The sequence below is a fragment of the Athene noctua genome, chromosome 4 (genome assembly GCF_965140245.1).
Source record: "Athene noctua chromosome 4, bAthNoc1.hap1.1, whole genome shotgun sequence".
Taxonomy (NCBI): Eukaryota; Metazoa; Chordata; class Aves; order Strigiformes; family Strigidae; genus Athene; species Athene noctua.
This window is the reverse complement of record NC_134040.1, coordinates 74,481,567-74,503,059: the sequence shown is the minus strand read 5'-3', so window position 1 is coordinate 74,503,059 and position 21,493 is coordinate 74,481,567. Positions and strand designations below refer to the sequence as shown.

At 39.6% G+C, this 21,493-nt stretch overlaps 1 protein-coding gene across 1 annotated transcript in view; it reads right to left on the bottom strand.

Annotated features, from left to right (window-relative positions):
- Positions 1 to 20,255: 20,255 nt before the first annotated feature.
- Positions 20,256 to 21,493, bottom strand: part of GALNTL6 (polypeptide N-acetylgalactosaminyltransferase like 6) — a 512,016-nt gene continuing 510,778 nt past the window's right edge. The window contains exon 12 of the mRNA XM_074904075.1: positions 20,256 to 21,184. Coding sequence (XP_074760176.1) covers positions 21,017 to 21,184 — 168 coding nt within the window. The 3' untranslated portion in view covers positions 20,256 to 21,016. The remainder of the gene's footprint in view (positions 21,185 to 21,493) is intronic.

Here is a 21,493-nt window from a genome sequence, read left to right as displayed (position 1 = left end):
AGCAGCTTGTAGGCTATTAGTGAAAGTTACAGTTGTTGGAGTTATCTATAGTTTTCATGATATCAGGTTGATGAGATGGAGATAGATGGGCACTGGAGAGGGGAGTTATTTGTGTGAATTATAGAGGTGCTAAACTGGGAGTGTCATTGCCCTGTAAACAGCACAAAAATACAAAGTTGTTATTCAAAAAGTGTATTAGTCACATGAACTTAAAAATTTCCCACATTCAGGAATCTGGATTTTGGACTCTGTTAGGCATAATTTTCCTTGTAATACCTACGGAAGTTAATTAAACAAGTACTTACTGCTTTGCAGTCTAGACAGAGAACGCACTATTAATTTAGGCAGGAGTGATCAATAGCTTGCACTCTCTGAAAGAGGAAGTGCATATCGTACATGTAAAATGCATGCAATTATCTTAAAAAGAGCTTTTAAGTTTTTATGAGTGGCTGCACAACTTGAATTGTTGCTTAAACACTAAAATAGTTCATTGTACGCCTCCCAGAAACTGTTTCATCTAGTAACAGTGTCCTCTGTCATTAGAGCTTTCACCAAATCCTTCCTTTCCTACTACTGTCCTTTTGTTAGTCTGTCATTCTTTCCTCTCCCTCAGAAGAAAAAAAACAACAAACAAACCAAAAAAAGGATTGTTTTATGGAGTGTAAGTTGCTCATGATGCTCCAACCCTGATACCAGGATTTCCAGTTTCCTGGTCAATTATCTGGGTACATTTAAATGATTCTCTGTTCAATTATCCACAATAATTTCCATTATGAGGGCAAGTGTTTCACCGTGCCCCACAGTGCAGGGAGAGGACCGGTGACAGCATCAGCATCTACACTCACTACACAGACTAAGAAAAAGCCAGATCTTTTAAAATCTTCTGCTGTTGCAGCCTTCTCCCTGCTACTTGCAGATGTGGGAGAGGCTTCTCACAATGATCAAACAAGCCTCCAGCACCTTACGGTAATACGAGTCTTGCTGATGAATCCTGAGACCTGGTACAAAAGGTAAAGAATAGGAAAATGCGTTCAGTAAATGGCTGTCATTCTTCAAGAGCTTCTGATGGGTAAAATCCTGCCCAAGTTTATGACTTTGAGGTTCCTCACCTCTGCACAACAGCACGTCTTCATTACAACAGTCCTTGTATTAAGTGTGCCGACACCTGGGCTCTAAAGAAGGGACAAGCTGACAAATTTTCATGTAGTTGTCTGAACACACCCGACTTTCCATGAAGAATAACCTCAGGGGTTCTGGGGATGATCATCCTGAGGAGTTTTGGCCTGAGGTAAAAAAAGATGGTGCTTTTTTTTGTTTATTTGGACATAATAAATATCTGGTGTCCATTGCTGATTATCCAGATCTGAAGCACTGTTCTGTCCACCTTTTTAAAGTTGCATAGTTAAAGAACAACATTATGTAAATCAATCTGTCCAGAAATGCTTAGCAGATGCATCTGCTTTTCTTCATTCTCTTGTGATATCATGTTTCAGATTTAATACCTTATTTTATGTATCCTGCTGACAGTGTTTATTTTTGTGACCATGAAACTCTCAGTGCTTGTCTATTCTTCCTCAATGCTGACAGTACTCTGAACATGGCACTCGCTCACTGAAGCAATGAAAATTAAATAAGAGTAATCTTAGAAATGAGTCTGCTTAACATCAGGACAGAGATTCCTTTGCCTTCTGGTTTTGAAATTTCAGTATGCAAAAATGCTAAAGGATGCTAGGAGATCTGCAGGCTTGGCAAGGGAGTACAGAGTTTGGGTACTGTCGTGCTGACCTGGTTTGGCTCTTTATTTATCTTCCTCTGCTGTCTTTTTGCTTTGTACACTGTCTGTTGTGTATCCTTGTCCCGTGTTTGCTCAGTGCCTGGCACAGACTAGTCCAGTCTGTTACTAAGGGAGCCTACAGGATGGTGCACGTACTTACAGTCCATTAATCCTGGAAGAAGTTGAGACCTCAAGCACGCACATGCATGCACACACAACCCACTTACCCAGGAGTTGCAAAAAATGTTTTCTATAGATACAAAAAACCTGCAAGAATTTCAAAAGGTGTATCTGCACCGATGAGAGTCAGTATTGTTTACATGCCAGAGCTTTCCTCATCACCTCCAACTGCCCCTGTTTGTCATGTGTGTGTCCCAAGTTTTAACACCCATATCATCCTGTGTCTTTGAGGACACATTTGAAAATGAGTTTCAAACTCACAGTCCACCTTTAAAGCAGTAATAAATCCTGTGACAATTTTTGTTTTCAATAAACCAGCTTGCATAACAAGTCACAGCTGCCATTACTATTAAGTTTCTTAATTCCCTAAGACTCCTGAGGCTGAAATACCTGCAGCTGTTTGGTACCATTGACTGGGTATTTAATCTTTGAAAATATAAGTATCTTTTGTGCATCAAACACTATATATTACTTTTTCTGGTTGTATTTTAGCAAGCTTTCATCACTACTTTTACCCAATCGTTCTTAAGGTCCACAGGCCATATGCTGATTATATATAAATCATGCAGCTTCAAATACATCAAAGACACTACATTCACGTGTCCCAGGATTTGGCTTCCTACTTCCAGTTTTACAGACTTTTCTTCAACTAATCTTGCAAATACCTTAGCCACATCCAGTTCCTACTCTACCTCTCTCAATCCCTTTCAATTACCTCCTTCTTAACATATAACCCCTCCGTAATTCTTTCCTTTTAAATCCTTTTAAATCCTGTTTTTTCCTTCTTCATTTTTTTTTAAATTAGCTAATTGTTAGAAGCATTTGTAACTCTTTGAAACTGTACTTCTGAATGCATTGTGGTATGTTGACTCTAAGGGCTAAAGTTTCTAAGCAGCTTTCAGAATAATGAGATTTGTGTGCATGACTCCCTCGCACTGCTTTAAAGATTTACTCTTTAGAATTAAAAGATTTTAAAAAAATCGGTTTCTTTGTGCTGCTGGCTTGTAAACACTTGCTCAGAGCATGCATCCTTTACAGCGCAGTTACTCTTTCTTTTCTGAGTTACTTGCTGTGCTTGAATTGCTTGGGAACATCTACCCTTAATATGTAACTTTATAAACCCAAGGGCGTGTCATCCTTAGCAGCAGCTGATACCTCTGCAGTTATTTGTCCAATTTGCCTCCAGTATGCACGTAGTATTTGTATGCATAAAATATTTGCACTACGCATTCCTTTAACAGGTGACTCATTCTCTTTCTTTGCCTGACCAACATTTCCACCCATAAGTGGCACTTCTAGATATCTTATGTAAAGTGTAAGTGGCAGTAACTTGAGATATCTTATGTAAAGTTTCAGTCCAATCCAAAATGGTAGACTTGTGTGTCATATTTTTTACTTCAGCAGTGCCTAAAATGTTAATCTAAAACGCCTGGGTTTTGCAGGCTGGCTTGGTTGCCACAATTGTTCCTGACATTTCACAGTCTGTTATACTTGTATTATTATTTCACATCAAGTTTCATGACAAGTAAGCCTATCTAGCATCTAATTATTGCCTTCAGTATGCTTGACCTAATGATTTTGGGTTTAGATGCCAGTATTTACTTTTGCACTAATGCTGTAGCACAGGTACACCAATGTGCCACATGGCTGGCTGGCTGTGCCAGACAATGTGAGTTGGCTTTGTTGGTTGCACTGGTCGGTCCTGAAGTATTTGCACTGTCCGAAGGAAGCCTGGCACAACTCCATCTGCGCCTGTTGCTGTGTGTGCTCTCCCTGGGTGCTGCAGGACAGCCATCAATCTGAAACCCAAGGTTAGCACTCCCTGATGTGAACCAGGGCACAGTCATGTATTGTAGATTTTTTTTCCTCCTTAACCTGCCTCCCCTGGCATAACTACATCCCCTCTCATCCTGCTCTTCAGAGCTAATCACAGCATGTGCTGAAGCACTTTGCATCCCAAAAAAGCATATTATTCTAAAGCTTCCTGCATATACCACATTTTGAGTTCCCAGTTTTTGCCTCATTGGCAGCTTTTTGGTTAATTAGCTGATTCTGTTAATAATGAGCTATGTGAAACATAATTACAAATAATTGGAGAATAAGAATGCTATGCAAGCCTCCTAGAAGGGAGGTAGGGAGGGAAAGAAAATAAGCTATCTGGTACATGTATAGGTTTTCACACATGGCTGCAGTTGCCCTGCCCTTTCCTCAGGGATTATGCGATAGTGACTTTACAATGACCCTGTTATCATGAAGTTACACATATGCCTAAATCATCATTTGCTAACCAGGGTACTAAGGCTTGTGCTGGGTCTGTTCTTCACTCTGCCTGAAGCTGTGTAAGTGTATTGGCTTTTCCATAATCAAGACTGCAATACCCACTGACTGGATTTAACTGTTCCCTAAAGAAAAAAAAAATTAAACTGCTAGCTGCAGACTTCTTAAAGACCCTGGAAAATGTTAGGATCTTTATATACAAATAACATACATTACAGATAGACATGAAAAGCTAAATGACAAGTAGAAAGATAAAACATTAAAAAAATGTTAATACTTGAGTATTTCCATATGTTAAGGTGTTTGGAGGGCTTAATTCTTATCAATGCTCTATTTCTTCCTTGTAACAACTATGCCTTTATAATTATTTTTTTAATCATTAACTTCTCAGTAATACAACTTTAACACCAAGCGTGTTCTGTAGGTATTTTAAAGTCTTTTTGTTTTGATGAAAAAGTTTCCTGCATTCAGAATCACCTACTTAGCATGCACTGGGAGTAGAGGAGGCTGCAGTATCAAGGATGCAGCTGAATCCTCAATACACATTCCCATCCAACACCTTTTAGTTTATCCTCCCTAAAGACAGAGGGATGAGGGGGGTCTCTTTTTGCTTCGTTTTGCTGCCCAGTGATATTACCTGGCATGGCTGCTTTAGGAGAGGCAAAGGAAAGGAGAGCAGAGTCAAGCTTTTGTTCCTTGGCTAGTGCAGTGTTTCAGGTCAGTGAGCCAAGGCTGCATTTGCTGCTTGTTCATTCAGCCTCTTCCTTGTATTAACTCCAGCAGCCTTAATATACCGGGGGGGGGGGGGGGAACACTTTTAAAAATACTTATCCTCAGACATAGTTTATACAGGTTTAAGGAAGTATCACACAAATGCTTTAAGCATATGCAAGAGTGAACTGCGATCATATACAGCCTTAAGCATGACAGGGTACATTAAAAATTCTAATTTTTTTAAAAAGCTTTTCAAACAGAGGACGAGCCTGCCTGGATCTGATAAATGGACCAAACAGTTCCCACAAATTCAGCCTGTCATAAGTGGTAGGACTAAGCTGTCTCTGATGACCCCAGATCTGGTACTGTAACCAGCATCCCCAACAGCAGCGTTCTCTGTTTTACATCTGTTCTGCCAAGCACTGGAGCAGGAGAGTGCAGAAAAGAAGCCAAGGGAGAGATATTTTTCTCTTTTTTGATGTCAGCTCTTGCAGCTCTGGGGCTTTTTCCACAAGGCCTCAGTCCTTGCAGCTTTATGATGAATAACTTCTAGGCATGACAACTAAATAAAAATTCAGTCTTCTCATCCTCACTTCCCAAACCCTATCAACCTCCACTCCTCTCAGAAACCTTCTGAGAGCTCAAATAGCCCTGAAGTCAATACAAACACATTAAAAATATACTTTATGAGGTAAACTGGTGAATATTGGATGCTTGCCACTGGCAAACCATTTTGTCTTTCCAGCCTCAGGCTTGTGCCTCTTCCTCTTTCTTTGAGGATAAAGCTTCCTGGGGTTTCTAAAGGTCTCTGTGACCTTTTCTGGACTTGCCTGGCTTTTTCAGCAGGGAGCACTTCTGTTGCTATGGCAGTGGGAGCCAGGGCCCCTGCTCCAGTCAAAAGGTTTGAGGACTTTCTTCTGAGGCATCACTGCTACAAGGAAGACAGCAATTAGGTGAAGCCTTCAGGTATGACAAAGCCATACATATATATGCTGCCTAGGCTATCTGACATAGGTTATCTTTGCTGCAGATAGGTAGCTATGTGGTTTATGGAGCAAATAACTTTTTTGTGAATTTGGAACCTCTAAAGGTCCATTTTGTGAGCTCTTCTTAATTAACTTCACTGTGGCCTGAAAGCATGTGCTTCAGCACGGAGGGTGGTGGCACACCCTGCAAGGGAAGTTACTGCAGCTCCATAAGCTCCATCCGTTGGAGATAAGCCAAACACCAACAGGTATTCTCCTTGTAAACAATATTTCATTAAGAACGAGGGTACTCCTTGTCCCCACCATCTGTTCACAGTCAGATTCACAAACCATCCAGCACTATGGAGCCCAAGCACCTTTGCTGGGGTTTGGCTTTGCTTATAGGAACATCTCCATGCAAGTAAGCTCATACTTGCACACAGCTGTTGCCATTACAATCAACAAAGCTTAAAGAGAGGCCTGCAATACAGATTTGGGACCAGATGCACAGTAACAACGGCAATACAAAACTCTCTTACGCTGGTTCACTCTTCTTACACAACACAGCCTGACCAAAAGACTGCAAGTCTGCCTGAGGACTGTGCATTAACTACTGGGCTCTTCCTACCCTTTCTTGCTCTCTGCTGTTTCCTCCTCTAGCTTGTCATTATCTCTACATGATTTTTGGAAAAGATCATCCCACTTCGCTGTGGGATGCTTTTTCCTCCAGATGATCAATGAGATAATTATGTTTAATTTATTTTTTTTTTTTTTTTTTTTTTAAGAGCCAGAGAGATAGAGAAGGACTAAGATGTGTTCTCAGTAAAAAGGTTCCTGTTTGGTGAATGGTCTAAGACTGCTAAACTAACAAAGGCAAAGAGGTTAGGTTTTCCACCTTGCTTCAAGCAGAACACTTAGACCTTATGTTAATCCTCTCTAGAAAAGTGAAGAAAGACTATGATCTATTAAAACAAAACAGAAAAAAAATCCAAAAAACCTCCACAAGAAGCTAAAAATGCCTTACATATCACATGCTATAAAACCTCAGTTCTAAATCACTACTGCTTTTGGCAGAATATAAATTCAAAGATATCCGCTGGTCAAAATCTAATAATTTTCCTTAAAAAAATTACTTAGCACACAAATGAAAACCTTAGTTAATAACAAAGCTGTGAGCTTTGAACATATACACATGTTGACAAAAAAAAGTCTTAAACTGCTGTTAAATTGTCTGTAAATTGCTGCTCTTCTGGGTAAATATTTTCTGATATACTGTTGTCTCTTAATCTGAAATGCAAACTGTTTATTACTGATATAACATGCTTTTTTAAAAAAATGAGCTGCAATATTTGCATATGCCAACCACTGTGCTCAGACACCAAGTAAGGATTGTCGTGCCAGGCAAGCAATATAAAAAAAATTTTAGTTCACCTTGCTTCAAACAGGAAATATTTTGCTCTAAATTTACTTTGATGGAAGTAAATTTTCCTCTCAGGGGAACTGAAAACGTTATAAACCTTATTCATGACTAGACTTTCCTTAATTTCATCACATATGCATGACAAGTCTGTCCTGAGAATCACCACAGCTTCAGCCTTTTAAGAGTAAGCTAGTTGAAGATTATGTCAGTAACAGGTCAGACGAAAGACTGATACAAGAGACGGATTTTTTTTCATGGAACAAAAGTTCAGCAACATCCCCTATGCCAAAAGTAGCTAGCACAAACGACAGGAAATTTCTGAGTTCATGCTCTTGTACTTTGCATTTATTAATGCAAAAGGTATGTCAGAGGAGGGAAGAGGCAGGATGTTGTACTCAAAGCTTTTAACAAAGTACTAAACTCTCTTCTAATTACACCAAAAAAAATATTAAGAGATATGTTAGCTAGCCTGCCACACAGCATCACATTTCACTAGACATTCTGCCAGGTAATCATGTAGAGCTACAGGATGGAAAAAAGGTAGCTTACCTAGGCCATGCCACGTCTCCTATTAGCCTAAGAGACTGCTGGTATTGCCTAGACTACCAAAAAAGTGCCTTCTCCTTATTTTACCAGAAACAGCAATAGGCGTAACAGCAACACTAATAGGTCTGGGCATGCTGACGGCCGGGTGGGATAGGAAACAATGCCGTTTTGCCTTTGCTTCGCAAGATGCAGAGTGCACCATCATCCTTGCCAAGTGGCCAGCAAACAGATATGGCAGGCTGTAGTTTCTTGAGCTAGAGCCTTGAAAAGCAGGTTAGAGCTCCTAAAAGGTCACAGGCACAAATGTTGTAGCATGCTATTTAGAGGAAATAAACTGAAACCAGCAAATGCAGCTTGCCGTTAATTTTTATAGTCCTAGGTCTGTGGTTATTCAAGACCTGTGTGCCAGTCAGTTAGCGTCCCTTGTTGATATCCCATTCATAATCTCTTAATAGTAAAAGCACCTGCATTCTTCTCAGTGGACTGCATTGCAATTTTCTCTCTCCACCTTTCCCTCCCAATCCCAGCTGCTATTTCAGAAACAAATAGTTCTTGCTCTCAGGTCTAAGTAACAATTGCAAATGACTTTATAAGCTCCTTTATGAAACTGACATTTGACTTGCAAACATCAAATAGTTTAGTCACTGACCTGATTTTGGGTTGGTGTGATCTCCTTTCAGTTGTGTACCCCAGTTCTTGGAGAGTCAGGGCCATACCTTCTTAGAGGGCTGCAAATGCAGGTTTCTTGGCGCGAAAATGGTGGAGCCACAGCTGGTCACTAATCAGGAGGTACAAACAGGAGCCCCTGCAGGAAAACAGCTCCAAAAAATCCCCCGAGAGCAAAGCTGTAAAGGCTCTATATAACCTTTGGTGTGGTCTGTTGCTGTGTGGGATTGGTGAGGAGCTGAGAGATATGGGGTGGCTCAGGTGGCAGCAGTTCCTCCTGACTGCAGCCTCCTATGCTGGTGGTGCCAACATGGATCCTCCTGGGTCACCTGAAGTGTGTGGGGCAAGTGACCCAAGAAGGCACTTCAGGCCCACTGATGACTGGATTCCTGCTCTCAGTTTGGGTTCTGGGAGGTTGGTGAGGATAACAAAGATACAGTCCTCATCTTGTCTAATTCAGGCAGTAGCTACTGAGCGGACCTCTTTGGCAAAGGGCTGAGAGTTGTAGCTTGTAGTTACTACTGCTGGGGTTACTCCCCTAGCTGTGCTTTCTCAGCTCTTCCCACTTGTCTGTCTGCCTGCCTGTTGGGAGCTACTTTCTTTCCACTTGTCAGTTTTGCTTCCCCATGCCAGAATGAAAGTTTACCCTGGCATTTCTTTAAAATAGAAGCTTACTAGTTCTAAATCAGGATACACATTTAACTAAGAGAGTGGTGAATGTCACTTAATCACTTAGGCAGAGGAAAAAAAAATAATTAAAAAAGTCCTGACTCCCCCCCCCCCCCCCCCATCTCAAAAGCCAAGAATAGAATCTAATTAGAGTAATCCAAACACATACACCCCACCAGACACTCCATCTACTCCCCAAGGCCTCCAGTTGAAAAAGTCACTACAATACCCTTTCAAAACCAAGGAGACCCTGCTGCTGACCAGGAGTGCTCAGATGTGTCTCCTTCCCACCCATCTGGGGCAGTTTGTTGACTGGAGCTCGTAACACTGCCAGTTGTGCAGACAGGCAACACATCTCTGGTGCAGGGAATGACTCATCAGAGAATCAGGGATGTAAGTGCCACCACTGAGCTAACAGGCAGCTACTGCACGAGCTGGTGGTGTCACAGGCTTGTCATGATGGAAATTCAGGCTGTGGGCAGTTGTGCTCTGCAAGTGCTTCCAAATGGCTGCTGCTATCCTGGCACTGTATCTGAAGGCTGAGATATTGTAGCTGCTGGTGACCTCCTCTGTCAGAGCAGTCTCCCTCCAGTGGGATACTGCCCAGCCAGTAGTATCACAAACTGCCCTCACCCTTTCCCATCCACAGGCATTGCAGAGGAGGCAGGGAGGTGAGTAGTAGGAGCCAGACTTGGACACTCCTCTGCCTTCAGACCGGCAGGAATACATGTGACAACATCTCAGCCTTGAACTACAAGAAAAGTCAAGGCAGAAATCTGCCGAGCCTCCTTAACCCTCTTCCCATGCTGAAATGCAGTGTTCTGAGTTGATAAATGCACACCAATAACTGCTGTGTAACTCCTGTCTATCACTCATCCCTGCAACCAGGAACAAGCCCCTCACTTCAGGCAAAACATGGTCCACTCTACTTTCTTTTCTCTCTGCTCAAACCTTATTACCCTCCTGACATGTTCTTACCTGCAAAAGCTCTTTAAAGCTTTTTCCTTAAAGGTTTTCACCTGATGTTATCAGGGGTAATTAGATAATTGATATACAATTCACATAAGGTGCTCTGGTTTCTTTACACACAGTGCTTTCCCCAGGCTGCAAACTTCAAATGATACAAATGGGAGAATCCTCTGTTGTTTTACTGTGTTTAACTTTAGGCTATATTAAAACTAATGCCTAATCGTTTTTGATGTATCTAAAGCACTTTATTGTTCTTTTAATAGTAGTTTTTTGTTGTTCCCTTGCCAAGGGTACTGCCTTGTTAATGACTCTAGCCTCATTAGGGACTTGATAGGAGTTTTTGTTATTCATAACATCACCTTTACTTGTACTTTGTTTTGTTGTTAAAACCACCATTTCAGTTTATCATAATTTTTGAAAGGTATTTACCAAGGTTTATTCAGTAGAACTACCTGTAAGGAATTAGTCCCTAACAGTTTAGATGGAAAGTTTAGGTAGAAACCAACAAGTTTTCTATTTTTTTTTGCAGTTGGGAATGTTTTCAGTTTGCATTTGACTACAGAACCCTTTTAACATCTCTAAACAAGGAACAGTCATATATGTTCAGTGCGTGCTTAGAATATTCTTACTTTTGCTACTTTAGACATTCAGAGGTCTTCAGAGGCAATGTTCACTTTAACTGTTCATTCAGAAAGATGCCTGAATAAATAAAAATTAGATTGTGTCCAGTTAAATCCTACCACAACTCTGCCATATGCAGTGGATCTCAGGGATGAATTTAACCAAATAATTTAGATTAGAAAGATTTAGGATAGAGGTGCAGCACTGAAGAACTGAAGTGTATAGGTATGCATAAAGTTAAGTTATAGGTCTTAAAGAGATGCAAATAAAAAAATAAAAATATTTCATTTAAAAATAAATAAAATAATAGGTAATAAGCAGCTCTTCCTTCCCTGCTCTTTGAAGATGGTTGATTGACTTTTGCTGCTCCTGTATGTGACTCCTAAACTTTTGCAGTGCAGGTACCCACTTTCAACAGACTAATCCTGCTTAGGAAGATGAAGTATTTTTTATCTTATGAGCTGCACATAGAAGAAGAACCAGTGGTGCTGGGAATTTCTAGGGGGTTTTGTGTATGTGTGTGGAAGGGGGACAAATGAATCTCTACTTGCATGACTTTTCACTAGAATCAAGTCCTCACTGACTTTTTCAATGGCTTGGCACTTGAGGACTATTATGTCTGTATGACTGTTTTGTCCTCACTTCTGTATTTACCTCTTATTTAAGTTGCCATTCAAGATACGAGTTATGGTATTGCTGGAGTTAACAATGCTCTTTGTTGGAGAAGATGACTTTGGTTTCTCTTTCTGTTGATACCAGACAGCTGGTGTGGCTGGGGGCTGTGGGAATGGTGAGCAGCCATACAGCCCTGGGCCACCCTGCAGCTGGCTGGGCTTGTCTGGTCCTTCACCCACTCGACACAGCAGGTTATTTTAGCAGCAGTAGATGTACAACAAATTGAAACATTAATACTGTAACTTCTGAGAGGTATTTATTCATTCAGATCATGGTAATTTTTTTTTAAACTGTATTTCATCAATCTTTTACTTTGTAGTCCATAATGTAATACATCCAAATATAAAATAGGACAGGTGTACAATTTTTCTTCCATAGTTCTGCTTCTTAATTACAGTCTAGTAATTTACAGGCATGTGCTCTCTGTAAATCCTTTAAGCATGTATTGAAAACATTATTTTACTGCATCAGTAAGTTGGTCAAAGCTTCTATAGCTGTTGTTTAATAACAACTAAGCCAACTATCTCAGACTAGTCAGCACAGAAGTGTATGTTTTTCTTTTATTTATTATAATGTATATATTACTAATTGTAGTCTATGGTATAATACTTCAAATTCACACACCTGAAAATATTTTCCCTATTTTTTTTAGAGAGCTATATTTCCTAAATTACAATAACCAAGAATTTGACCTTGATTCCCAGAAAATTAGACAACTCCATCTTACTTGTTGATTGAGCTCTACCAGCTGCTTATCAGCCCAGCTCATCACTGGCTGCCTTGCCTAGTAGCACATTGGATAGGGATTACACAAAGTTGTCTCCAGCTCTTCTTGGACCTTTAAAAATAGTTTATAATAGTTGAATTGCCAGGGAATGTTTTGTCCTGAATGTTGTTTAACAGCGAGTGAAGGCTGTAATTCCAGACTCTCAGAAAAGTGAGAGAAATGGATATTTTGCAGGATACCTGCAGGAAAGGGTGTTTATTCGCAGAGATGCCTGGAAAACACTGACCACTGGAAAGGCTAGTTGATAAACAGAAGCATCTCAGAGGCTCAGAAGGGACCACAAATTTCTATTTTGCCACCTAATGCTTGGTAAACCATGTGTGTGTTTATTTGGGCTGGACTGCTGTGAAATGTTAAGAGATGCACAATGGACCAGATCATCTGAAGAGCAGGTAAATGCTAATCTACTTTGGCCAACAGAGTTTGAGGTGGAAAACTGCAGGTCAGGCCAAAGTCAGAAGGAATGTGCCCCTTGCAGGGACAGCAAGCGTGGAGGAAGACTCCCAATCCCAAAGATCAGGTCTATATAGCCACAGTGCAGACCTCTATGGAAAAATGGCAACAGAACCCTGATAAAGCATCATTGTGTAGATTGCCATGATAAATTCAGATGTAAAACAGTAGCTGCAATTTGGAGGCTGATATGACAAGACTAAAGGAAAACGAACTTTAGGGGGGCTTAGTTTTTGTCTATATGAAATCCCTCTTCCTTGGCTGGCAATCCTTTTAAAAGTGCATTTGTACAGCCTTCACACTGGTGCTGTGATTTCCTAGGAACTCGTTTAGTGAACGGACAGGATACAACTTCTATCCATGTGTTATGCTTACAAAGAAATGACTCTGAAGGTGTATAAAAACAAATAGGAAACAAATGAAAGGGTTTTCTGCTAATAGGAAAGAAAAGATTATATTTTACTGCCATCTCTGCAAATGCAGCTTTGATAATGAGAATCATGGGGACATCTTTTTATAGATATTAATTTTGCTGGCATATTGGAGAATAAAATGGAGCCCTGCACAGCTGAAAGCAAAATCTGCTGCACATTGGAAAATCTCTCTCTTTTTTTGCATTTTGTAATAAAAGGCCCTCTGACCCTCTGCAGCTTGACTAGCGTTTAACCAGCATCATGCATTCATCGGAGATTACACATCCATTTCACATTTGAAACAATGCCTTCAGTTAAAGCTGTTATATCACCTTGGTGGCTTATACAAACCACATTTTAATATAATTCTAACTCAGTTTCTTGTATCTACATTAGCTTAATAAGTATAATCACAAAGTAAAACCTGCTTGCCAAGGTTAAGTTCAGCTGCTTCTAAACATTCCTAAGAAGTATATCCACTGAATAAGATGCTTCTGTTCTTACATATTCCCCTGTCTGGGTAGCACTGAATTTTGAAGTCGAGTGGGAAGGTAGATCACCAATGCAATTTTCTCCCTCAGACATGTTTGTCTGCCTGCCATGGACAAAATCTGTAGTGAGACTGGCCCCTAAGGACAGAACTTCTTCCTCCTCTTCCTCCTCAGGTACCTCTCTCTTTCCCTCCCCTCTGCTAGCACAAGCTGCAGCAAGTGAAGTACCCGAGGCAGAAAGGTTTGTGGCTCTGCCAAGTCAAGATCAAAGCAGCTTTAGTCACTCTTAGCTTGAGGAAGGGATCTGCAACAGCAGAAACACCTTGGCACAAACCAGAAAGGAGGAAAGAATGAGGACCAGCATTCTGGCAGAGTCCTGCAGGTGGGGAAATAGGAAAAAGAATAAAGAATAAATAAAATAACTGAAATAGATAAAAAGAGGTGAAGACTGCAAGGAGTCATGAAGACAGAGCCACACTGTTCTTTTTTTAAGAGCTCTACGTGATTTCTGAAGAGAAACACATGTTGTCTTGATCCACATAGGGAGTAGGCAGAGCTACTTTGTACTGATCTGGGTTGACATTCCTTGGAAAATGTAGGTAAACACTTTTGCTCTTTCAAAAAAAGCCTGAGATGCAGAGAAATATTGATCTGAGGTAAAACAGTGACCATAATGTTCTGCTTCTACACACCACCCACAAAGTATCCTCAGGAACGCACATACATACCTTTGGAGGAAAACTCAGCTCTCTCTTGGTGCCCAGCAAAGCTTTGCTCTAGTTGCGCTCATGTATTTCATGATCAATACATTTCAGATGATGCATTCTCTTTATTCTAAATGTAAGTCCCTTGCAGGAGTGGGTGGAATTGATTGCCTCTCAATTCCTGAATATTTACGATGGAAATAAAGAGACAAGCCCTGGTATGAAGAGGGTTCTAAAATTATCAGTGGCTGACCTTTATAGGTCATACTTCCTTCATATCCAGAATTAAACCCGATTCCTGCTTCTTACCTTTTACCACCTATTTCCTACTTCCTTTCTCAATTAAACTGCCAACTCCTAATCTCACCATTTGGCCTTTCACCTCTGAGCAAGCTCATGACTCCTGATCTTCTTAATCTAGGATCATTACCATCAATCACTCCTTTAGGCAAATGAAACCTTTTTTACACAGAGGGATGCTAGAAGCCTGCAGAACTTTCAGGCTCATAATACTGTTTTAGTTCTGGTGCCGGTTGCAGTTTTTGACTAAATGGTGCCTAGTGGTGTTTTGTGCCAATTAGACACTCCAAACTGATCAACAGAAATTTGCTTGGGCTGTGATTCCTTCCAGCTTGAGTCATTTACTGGGAGAGGTGAAGGATTAACCTAATTAAATCATCTAATACTTTGACAAAGCATTAGGGATACTGCCAAGGTTAATGAGAGCTAAGGTTAATGAGGACCAAGTTTTCCTTTCCTATGTCTTAATGTCTTTTAGATAGTACCACTTACCAGACTTGCCTCATTGCAGCTTCCCTCACATCCCTTACACTGTCCATGATATCCACCTCATCGCCCTATTTGTCTGCTTCTCTAAAATGGATCATTGTGACTTTTTCTACATCTTCTGTTGAGTATGAGCTTTCCTGCTGGCTCACTTTGCAAGGCTCCTTCTCATTTATATATTCTGTGAAGATGGGCATCTACCTCAGTGGCCACACAAAAAACCTGAACTTCTCTTTGTGTGTCATTAAACTGCTTGACAGTGCTGTGGACACGACGCCTTTTAGGTAACCACAAATTCTTATTGTTTTAACCCATATCCTCTTTGTTCCCCTGTTGTCTGTGTTGTTTTCATAAGGGCCATTGAAGCACCTACTGCACTACCAGGTTCTGTAAAAAAGGCAAAAAACCTAAGATAACGGGAACCTTATAAATAGCTAAGACTCTTAAGGCATACCAGACCGCAATGTTTGAATACATTTTTTTTCAGGAATTGTTCCTAGAAAGTGTTTTTTTTTTTTTTTTTTTTTTTCTCTGGCACCATGCTGTCCATCTACTGTGCCAAATTATAGCACATCATTTTCAGAAGTCCTGCCTCAGGAGTAGTACCACTGATATTAATGATACATGGAAAGAATAGAAAGCCACTGCGCAGAGCAAATGTATTTTCTGAATGGTGCTGAAGCTTTGGAAATATGATGCGTTTTTCTGATCATCTCTAGCTAAACTTTCTCATTGTATTTACAGAGGTTTCTTAGATAGTTTTTATGGTTTTTTTCTTCTGTTTAGATTTTCTTCAGTCCAGTGTATTCATAATTATAACAAGGAAATATGAGATTACAGTAGACCTCAGGACAGATTTATGTATTACATTTGGCTAAAAAAATCCCATCAGTGACTAACTATACAGATTCACTTTTTTTTTTTTTTTTGAGTAAAAGCTCCTAAATAGAAAGCACTATACACTAAAGATTTACTAAACTATATTACTTATTTATCTAACATTTTCCAGTCAATGGATACTATCTTAGAACAAGAAGTTTAGCAAAATCTCTTGGTACATCAGACATAATAGCCAGGTATTTTTTCTTAGGGCTTATAGTTGCTAATTTTTTAAAGGTCTTTCAAAACTTTCTTTCAGACAGGGCAAAATCCTCAAAATGTTATGTAAAAGCAATCTTGGACCCTTGTGCTCTTTCTAAGAGGATATACGAAACAGATTTGGAAGGGGTTTAAAAAAATGAATTAATGAACTTTATAATACTAATACCAACTATAAATAAGCTACTTCTGAGCAGTAAACTTTTTGTTTTCAAAGGTTTTGAAATGGTTTTGCTAACAACCTTGATGGATTAAAAAAAATCCATTATCATATTCTTTTTTAAAAGTACATCTCGTGTTCTCTTGAAAAACGCTGGGCTAACAGCATTAAAGATTGATGCTCTTCAAACAGAAAATGGATACACCCCTGGTGGCAGACACATTGAAAGCTTCCCAATACTGTCGTCCTAAAATGCGACATACCCAATCTATCTGGGTAGGTTAAAAGTATCCCACTCAGTCCCTTGTAGAAGTTATCAGTAAAAAATAATCTTGATTATGATGGCTTTTTATTCTTTTTTAGACAAAGGTGACATCCACTCTTACAGAGGTGCAACCCATCAAATCAATTTGGTTAAGCTATTTATATTTGTTTCTTCTATGGTCTTCTGTGGCATCCGATTTCAGTGAGGTCATGGAAACACTGATGCCTGGTAAATTGCCAGTAATCAAAGGTTGTTAAGTGCTTGTCAGCTTCTTTTCAAACTGTCTATGTTTATCATGAGAAAGACCTAATTCAGCAGCTACAGACCATTTATTTGTAAACTGATAGCACCCAGGAAGTATGTATTATATCATTAAAATATCCACACTGTTGCAGAAACATTTCTTCTAAAGCAACTTCATTTTTCTGAAATAAGACTGTGCCCAATCAAAAGTGAAGTCTTGTCATGCCTCTGCAACAAGGCTGCTCTCCAACACATGAAATGCTTTGTTTCCCAGCTCCTCTCTCCTCTAAGCCCTCTCCCCCAAATCTTACGTTTCGTTTAGATTCTGGAATATATGCAGGGAAACACATGTGATCTTAGAGTTTTAGTTGCAGTCGGTGCTAATCCCAGTTTTTCCAGTTGCTCTCTCCTGTGGTAGTAGCTTGCTGTCCACAAAAAAAGTCAGATAAGCTTACATGGAAAAAGTTTAGGGTAGGTGCTGATGAACTCTTAAGATACAAAGATCTTCTTTTCAGGCATGTTGATGAAAGTCCTCTCTGCTATAATAAAATTAATTGAAAAAAATGAAGCAAGTCATCAGTTGGGGTAGTATAGCTCCACTGAAAGGATGAGCCTACGTCAGTTAACACTACCTGTGCACTAGATTCAAGACATGTTCAGAACTATCTGGCATTTAAAAAAAAACAAAAAAAAAAAATCTGTGAAGAAATAGCCTTTTGAAGAAATGCATATTAAAGCTAAATACTCTTGGTGAAATATGAGAGGAAGATATACCTGTCCATTCTATCAAGTTGTTCAGATATTTGTTGGGTGGAAAATAAATGGTTCTAGGAAGACTTAAAGCAATTCTGAGTGTTAAATTAGTCATGAAATACTGTTATCAGTGGAAAGCTTGGAGAACACCCAAGACAGAATTGAATTTAGAGGTAGGCATGATCATTTATTATTAATAAAACTTTCTGTTGAAGGAGTCCTGTGCTTAGGAAGTCATAACCGTTTTGCAAATCCATCATCCCAGACATTACAGGAGCCCAGCTCTGAAGCACTCTGTCCCTAGGGCCACCTTCTACGCATAGTAGGATGATTGCAGTTGTCTGTGGTGAAGCTGCATGCTAGGTTTTTTGCCTCTGTTTTTAAAAAAGAGTAATTTGCTTAAGTTGAAAACAGTGAGATAACTGTCTTCACTATGACTCTAATGTGTCCTATCATTTTTTTCTGTGTCGTTCTGCACAGTTTGAAAGATCAGCCCGTGAATTGAAAACAAACCTCTGTCCTCCATCTACCTCTTTTCACTGGTCACATATAAATATGTATGTATATTTATATATACACACACATATAGATGTGTGTGCGCATGTTTATGTGCTGGACTGTGGTACGCTCTTATTAAACTTTTCTCAGGATATGGACTTTCATTTAACCTTAATATTTCTAGACCAATCAGCAGTTGCTCACTGTTGAACCACAACAAACTCTGATATATGTTTCTTATATTTTGCCTATAAAACCTGAAAACATTAATGTAGATAATTTTTTTTTTTCCCCCAGAATACCTGAATATTAATTCTGTGGATTGTTTTCTGACAAGGACTGCTAGAGCTTACAATTAGTGTCCAGCTACAAGTAAGCGGAAGGTTTCCTTTAGCAGTGCAAGATGCAGTGCAATATTACTCAACAAGGGTTGTAAAAGGCATAGAAGTTCTCTTCCCCAACAGGAGCCTAGTTCCCAGTAGACACTTCAAAATCAGACCACTGAGATGCAGACACTGAATGATATAACCCTACCAATGTGTGCATAACATAAGCTGCTTAGCTGGTTTAGCAATTCTCCATTGCCTCTCTATTTCGGGCATACAGTGTTGCTTCCAGGACTTTGACAGTTTGAGGCCAGTTACAATCAGCAATTCGAAAGCTGCATTTACATTTTAGGCAGCCATTTTCTTCTTTTTCCAAATCCTCTTTTTTCATGTTCAGGCTGCAAATAAATGATGCTGTGAGACCTGCACCTGGGAAGGCTGACAGTCTGCAGTGGCTAGTCTGGTTCTGTATACTGGTAGCTAAACAAATCCGAAGTATCCTCATACAGTAGCCTTACTGCTTCTGTTCCTGAGTGCACCATATCTTCACATTTAATCTAAACAATACCTAAACAAGCTCACTTATTTTAAAATCATGAAATGTCAAGTCTAACTCTATAGATGCATTTTGGTCAGATTATTTGAAAGATCTCTTCACTAACTAGCAGCATTTGCTCAATGTACAGATGCATTTCACAGTCTTCCAAGTGCGTGCATCCTGAATGCTGTAAGATCTCATTCCCCTCCTAAAAAGTTCCTATGACCTACAATTTTGGGTCTTACAACTACAAGGTGCTGCCATAAAATAGCATAGTTATTGGTACTGGAACCATCCTCTGGATGCAATCAATGCTCTTTGTGCATAAACACAGCTTAAGGAGCAATAAACAAAACACAGTCATCCTACTGCCTCAAAACAGGGTAGATTGCACGTCGGTATTTTGGTTAGTCAGCCACCTCTCCAGCAATCAGAATAAGCAACTTAATTACATTTGATATTTTTGGAACCTGAAAGCACTGTTACTGCCACCTCTTAGAGGATGTGATCTATCTGCATTTATGGTGCTTTCATCTGTAAATTCATCTTTTGAGTAAAAGCAGGCCACATATGTATAAATTTATACTTGCTCTTATCTTGAAAAATTCCAAACCTATCAGTTATGTCCCACACCATCTGTATTAACTGATTTCTGTTGAGAAGAACCATAGGCCCCCCTCAACAAGTTTTAGAGACCTCTAATGCCAACAGCTTGATACATCAGGGAGACACCATGGGCCGTAATGATCATCAGTGTGGCAGAAGTCTGTCTTACCCTGCATTATGCCTGTGCCTAAAGTACCAAAATATTGTAACATTTAACTTGTTTGCACTTCTTGTTTCCTCCATCGTGAGATCTACAATACCATTCACTTGCTAACTCTGGAAAGTTCATGCGATTTCCACCACAGATTTAAAAAAGTCTGAAACAATCCAACCAGTTTCATGTCAGTTTTTCACTCCACTCCTACCTGTCAAGAGCACTGCAAGATCTCTGCAAGATCTTTTAGGCTGCACTGCAGGGAGTCCATGCTTTTAGGTGATGGCAGTGTACCAATGTTAATTTGACTAACCTAGTTCAGCATGCAGTATGCAATTATTTCCTACTTGCCTGATTTTTTTTTTTCCCCCCAGCCTATTTTCAATTTAATTTATATTTTGGTAAGGATTCTACCTTTTGAAACGACAGCTAGTCCACAAGCCTTCCATTATGCTGCAGTTGCTGCTGTTATATTTGCCACTAAAAAATTCTCACCTTTTGTGACAATGGGAATCACAATTGCTAAATATATTATATATAGAAATTCGATTGCTTTTTTTTCCTGAAGGGAGGAAATGTGAGGGCAAAACCTTACAGTTTATTTCATGCTTCACTACAGTGTAATTCTAGACCCTAAGATTTCTACCATTCCTATTTTGGTAATGAATGGAATGTAAAAGGGAGGTATTTAAAATTAATTGCAGCAGTTCTGAGGGTTAAACCTGCTTAACCCAACCTTTTATTAAGAGAATGTCAACAGAGCATATATCTTGTCTAGGGAGTGCTGAGACATCATTATTCTTCTACCAGCATGTTTAGTTCTAAAACCTGGGATTCCTTCAGGTTCCTGTAGCCATCATGCACACCATATACCCATCCCAAATTACAGTATCTGTTCTGAGCTACTCACTACAGCAGGATTTGACCTGAGAAACTCTAGAGTTTTGTTTTACTTTATTAACTTGGAGTACTTTTAAACAGTTTTTAAACAAAGTTTTTCCCTCGACCAGCAAGGGAATTTTCAGCCTGAAGTTCTCAGCAGCATCCGGTGAGGCTCTTGGCCAAGTTCTCCAGATACTGTACATCCACAAGGACAGCCTGCTGGCTCTTGCTGTGGCATTTTCTTAATCCTCAGAACAGATTTCCTGGATCTAGGAAATTTGATTCCTGACTCCTTCGACCCAGATGCTGGCAAAAGTGTAGTCTGCAGTCTGCACGTAATTAGGTGTGTCCATTTTTTCCTTTTTTTTTTTTTTTTTCTCTTTCTAGGAACTGGCCTTGCTGTTAAATTTTTCTAAAACAGTCATATTTATATGTTCAAAAATCCACTGTTGAGTTTCAGATAAAGGATCACATCTGTTCATGAAAATCTTCTTCTCAGCTGGGTTGCAATCTATGCAGCTGCTGCTTACCGGATGGAACAAAGTTTTGTCCTACAGGAATGAAAAAAAAATAGAATTAAGTAGCAAATGCTAAGTCACTGGAAGTGTTCTCATTTCACAGAACATGGATTAACATAGCCCTATCTGAAATGATTTTGTGGTCTCTGTGTGCTAACCTTGTGTAATAAACACAGCTATTATTAGGCAGCTGTAGAGAATGGAGTGATTTTTTTTCCCTTGGGTTATCATCCTTCATGAAATCGGGGATTCCAGAAAGAATGAGGAGACATCCTCTGGTCTTTAACTAACAAACACACAATACAATGAAAAACAGAATGTCTTTTAATAATCTTTGCATAT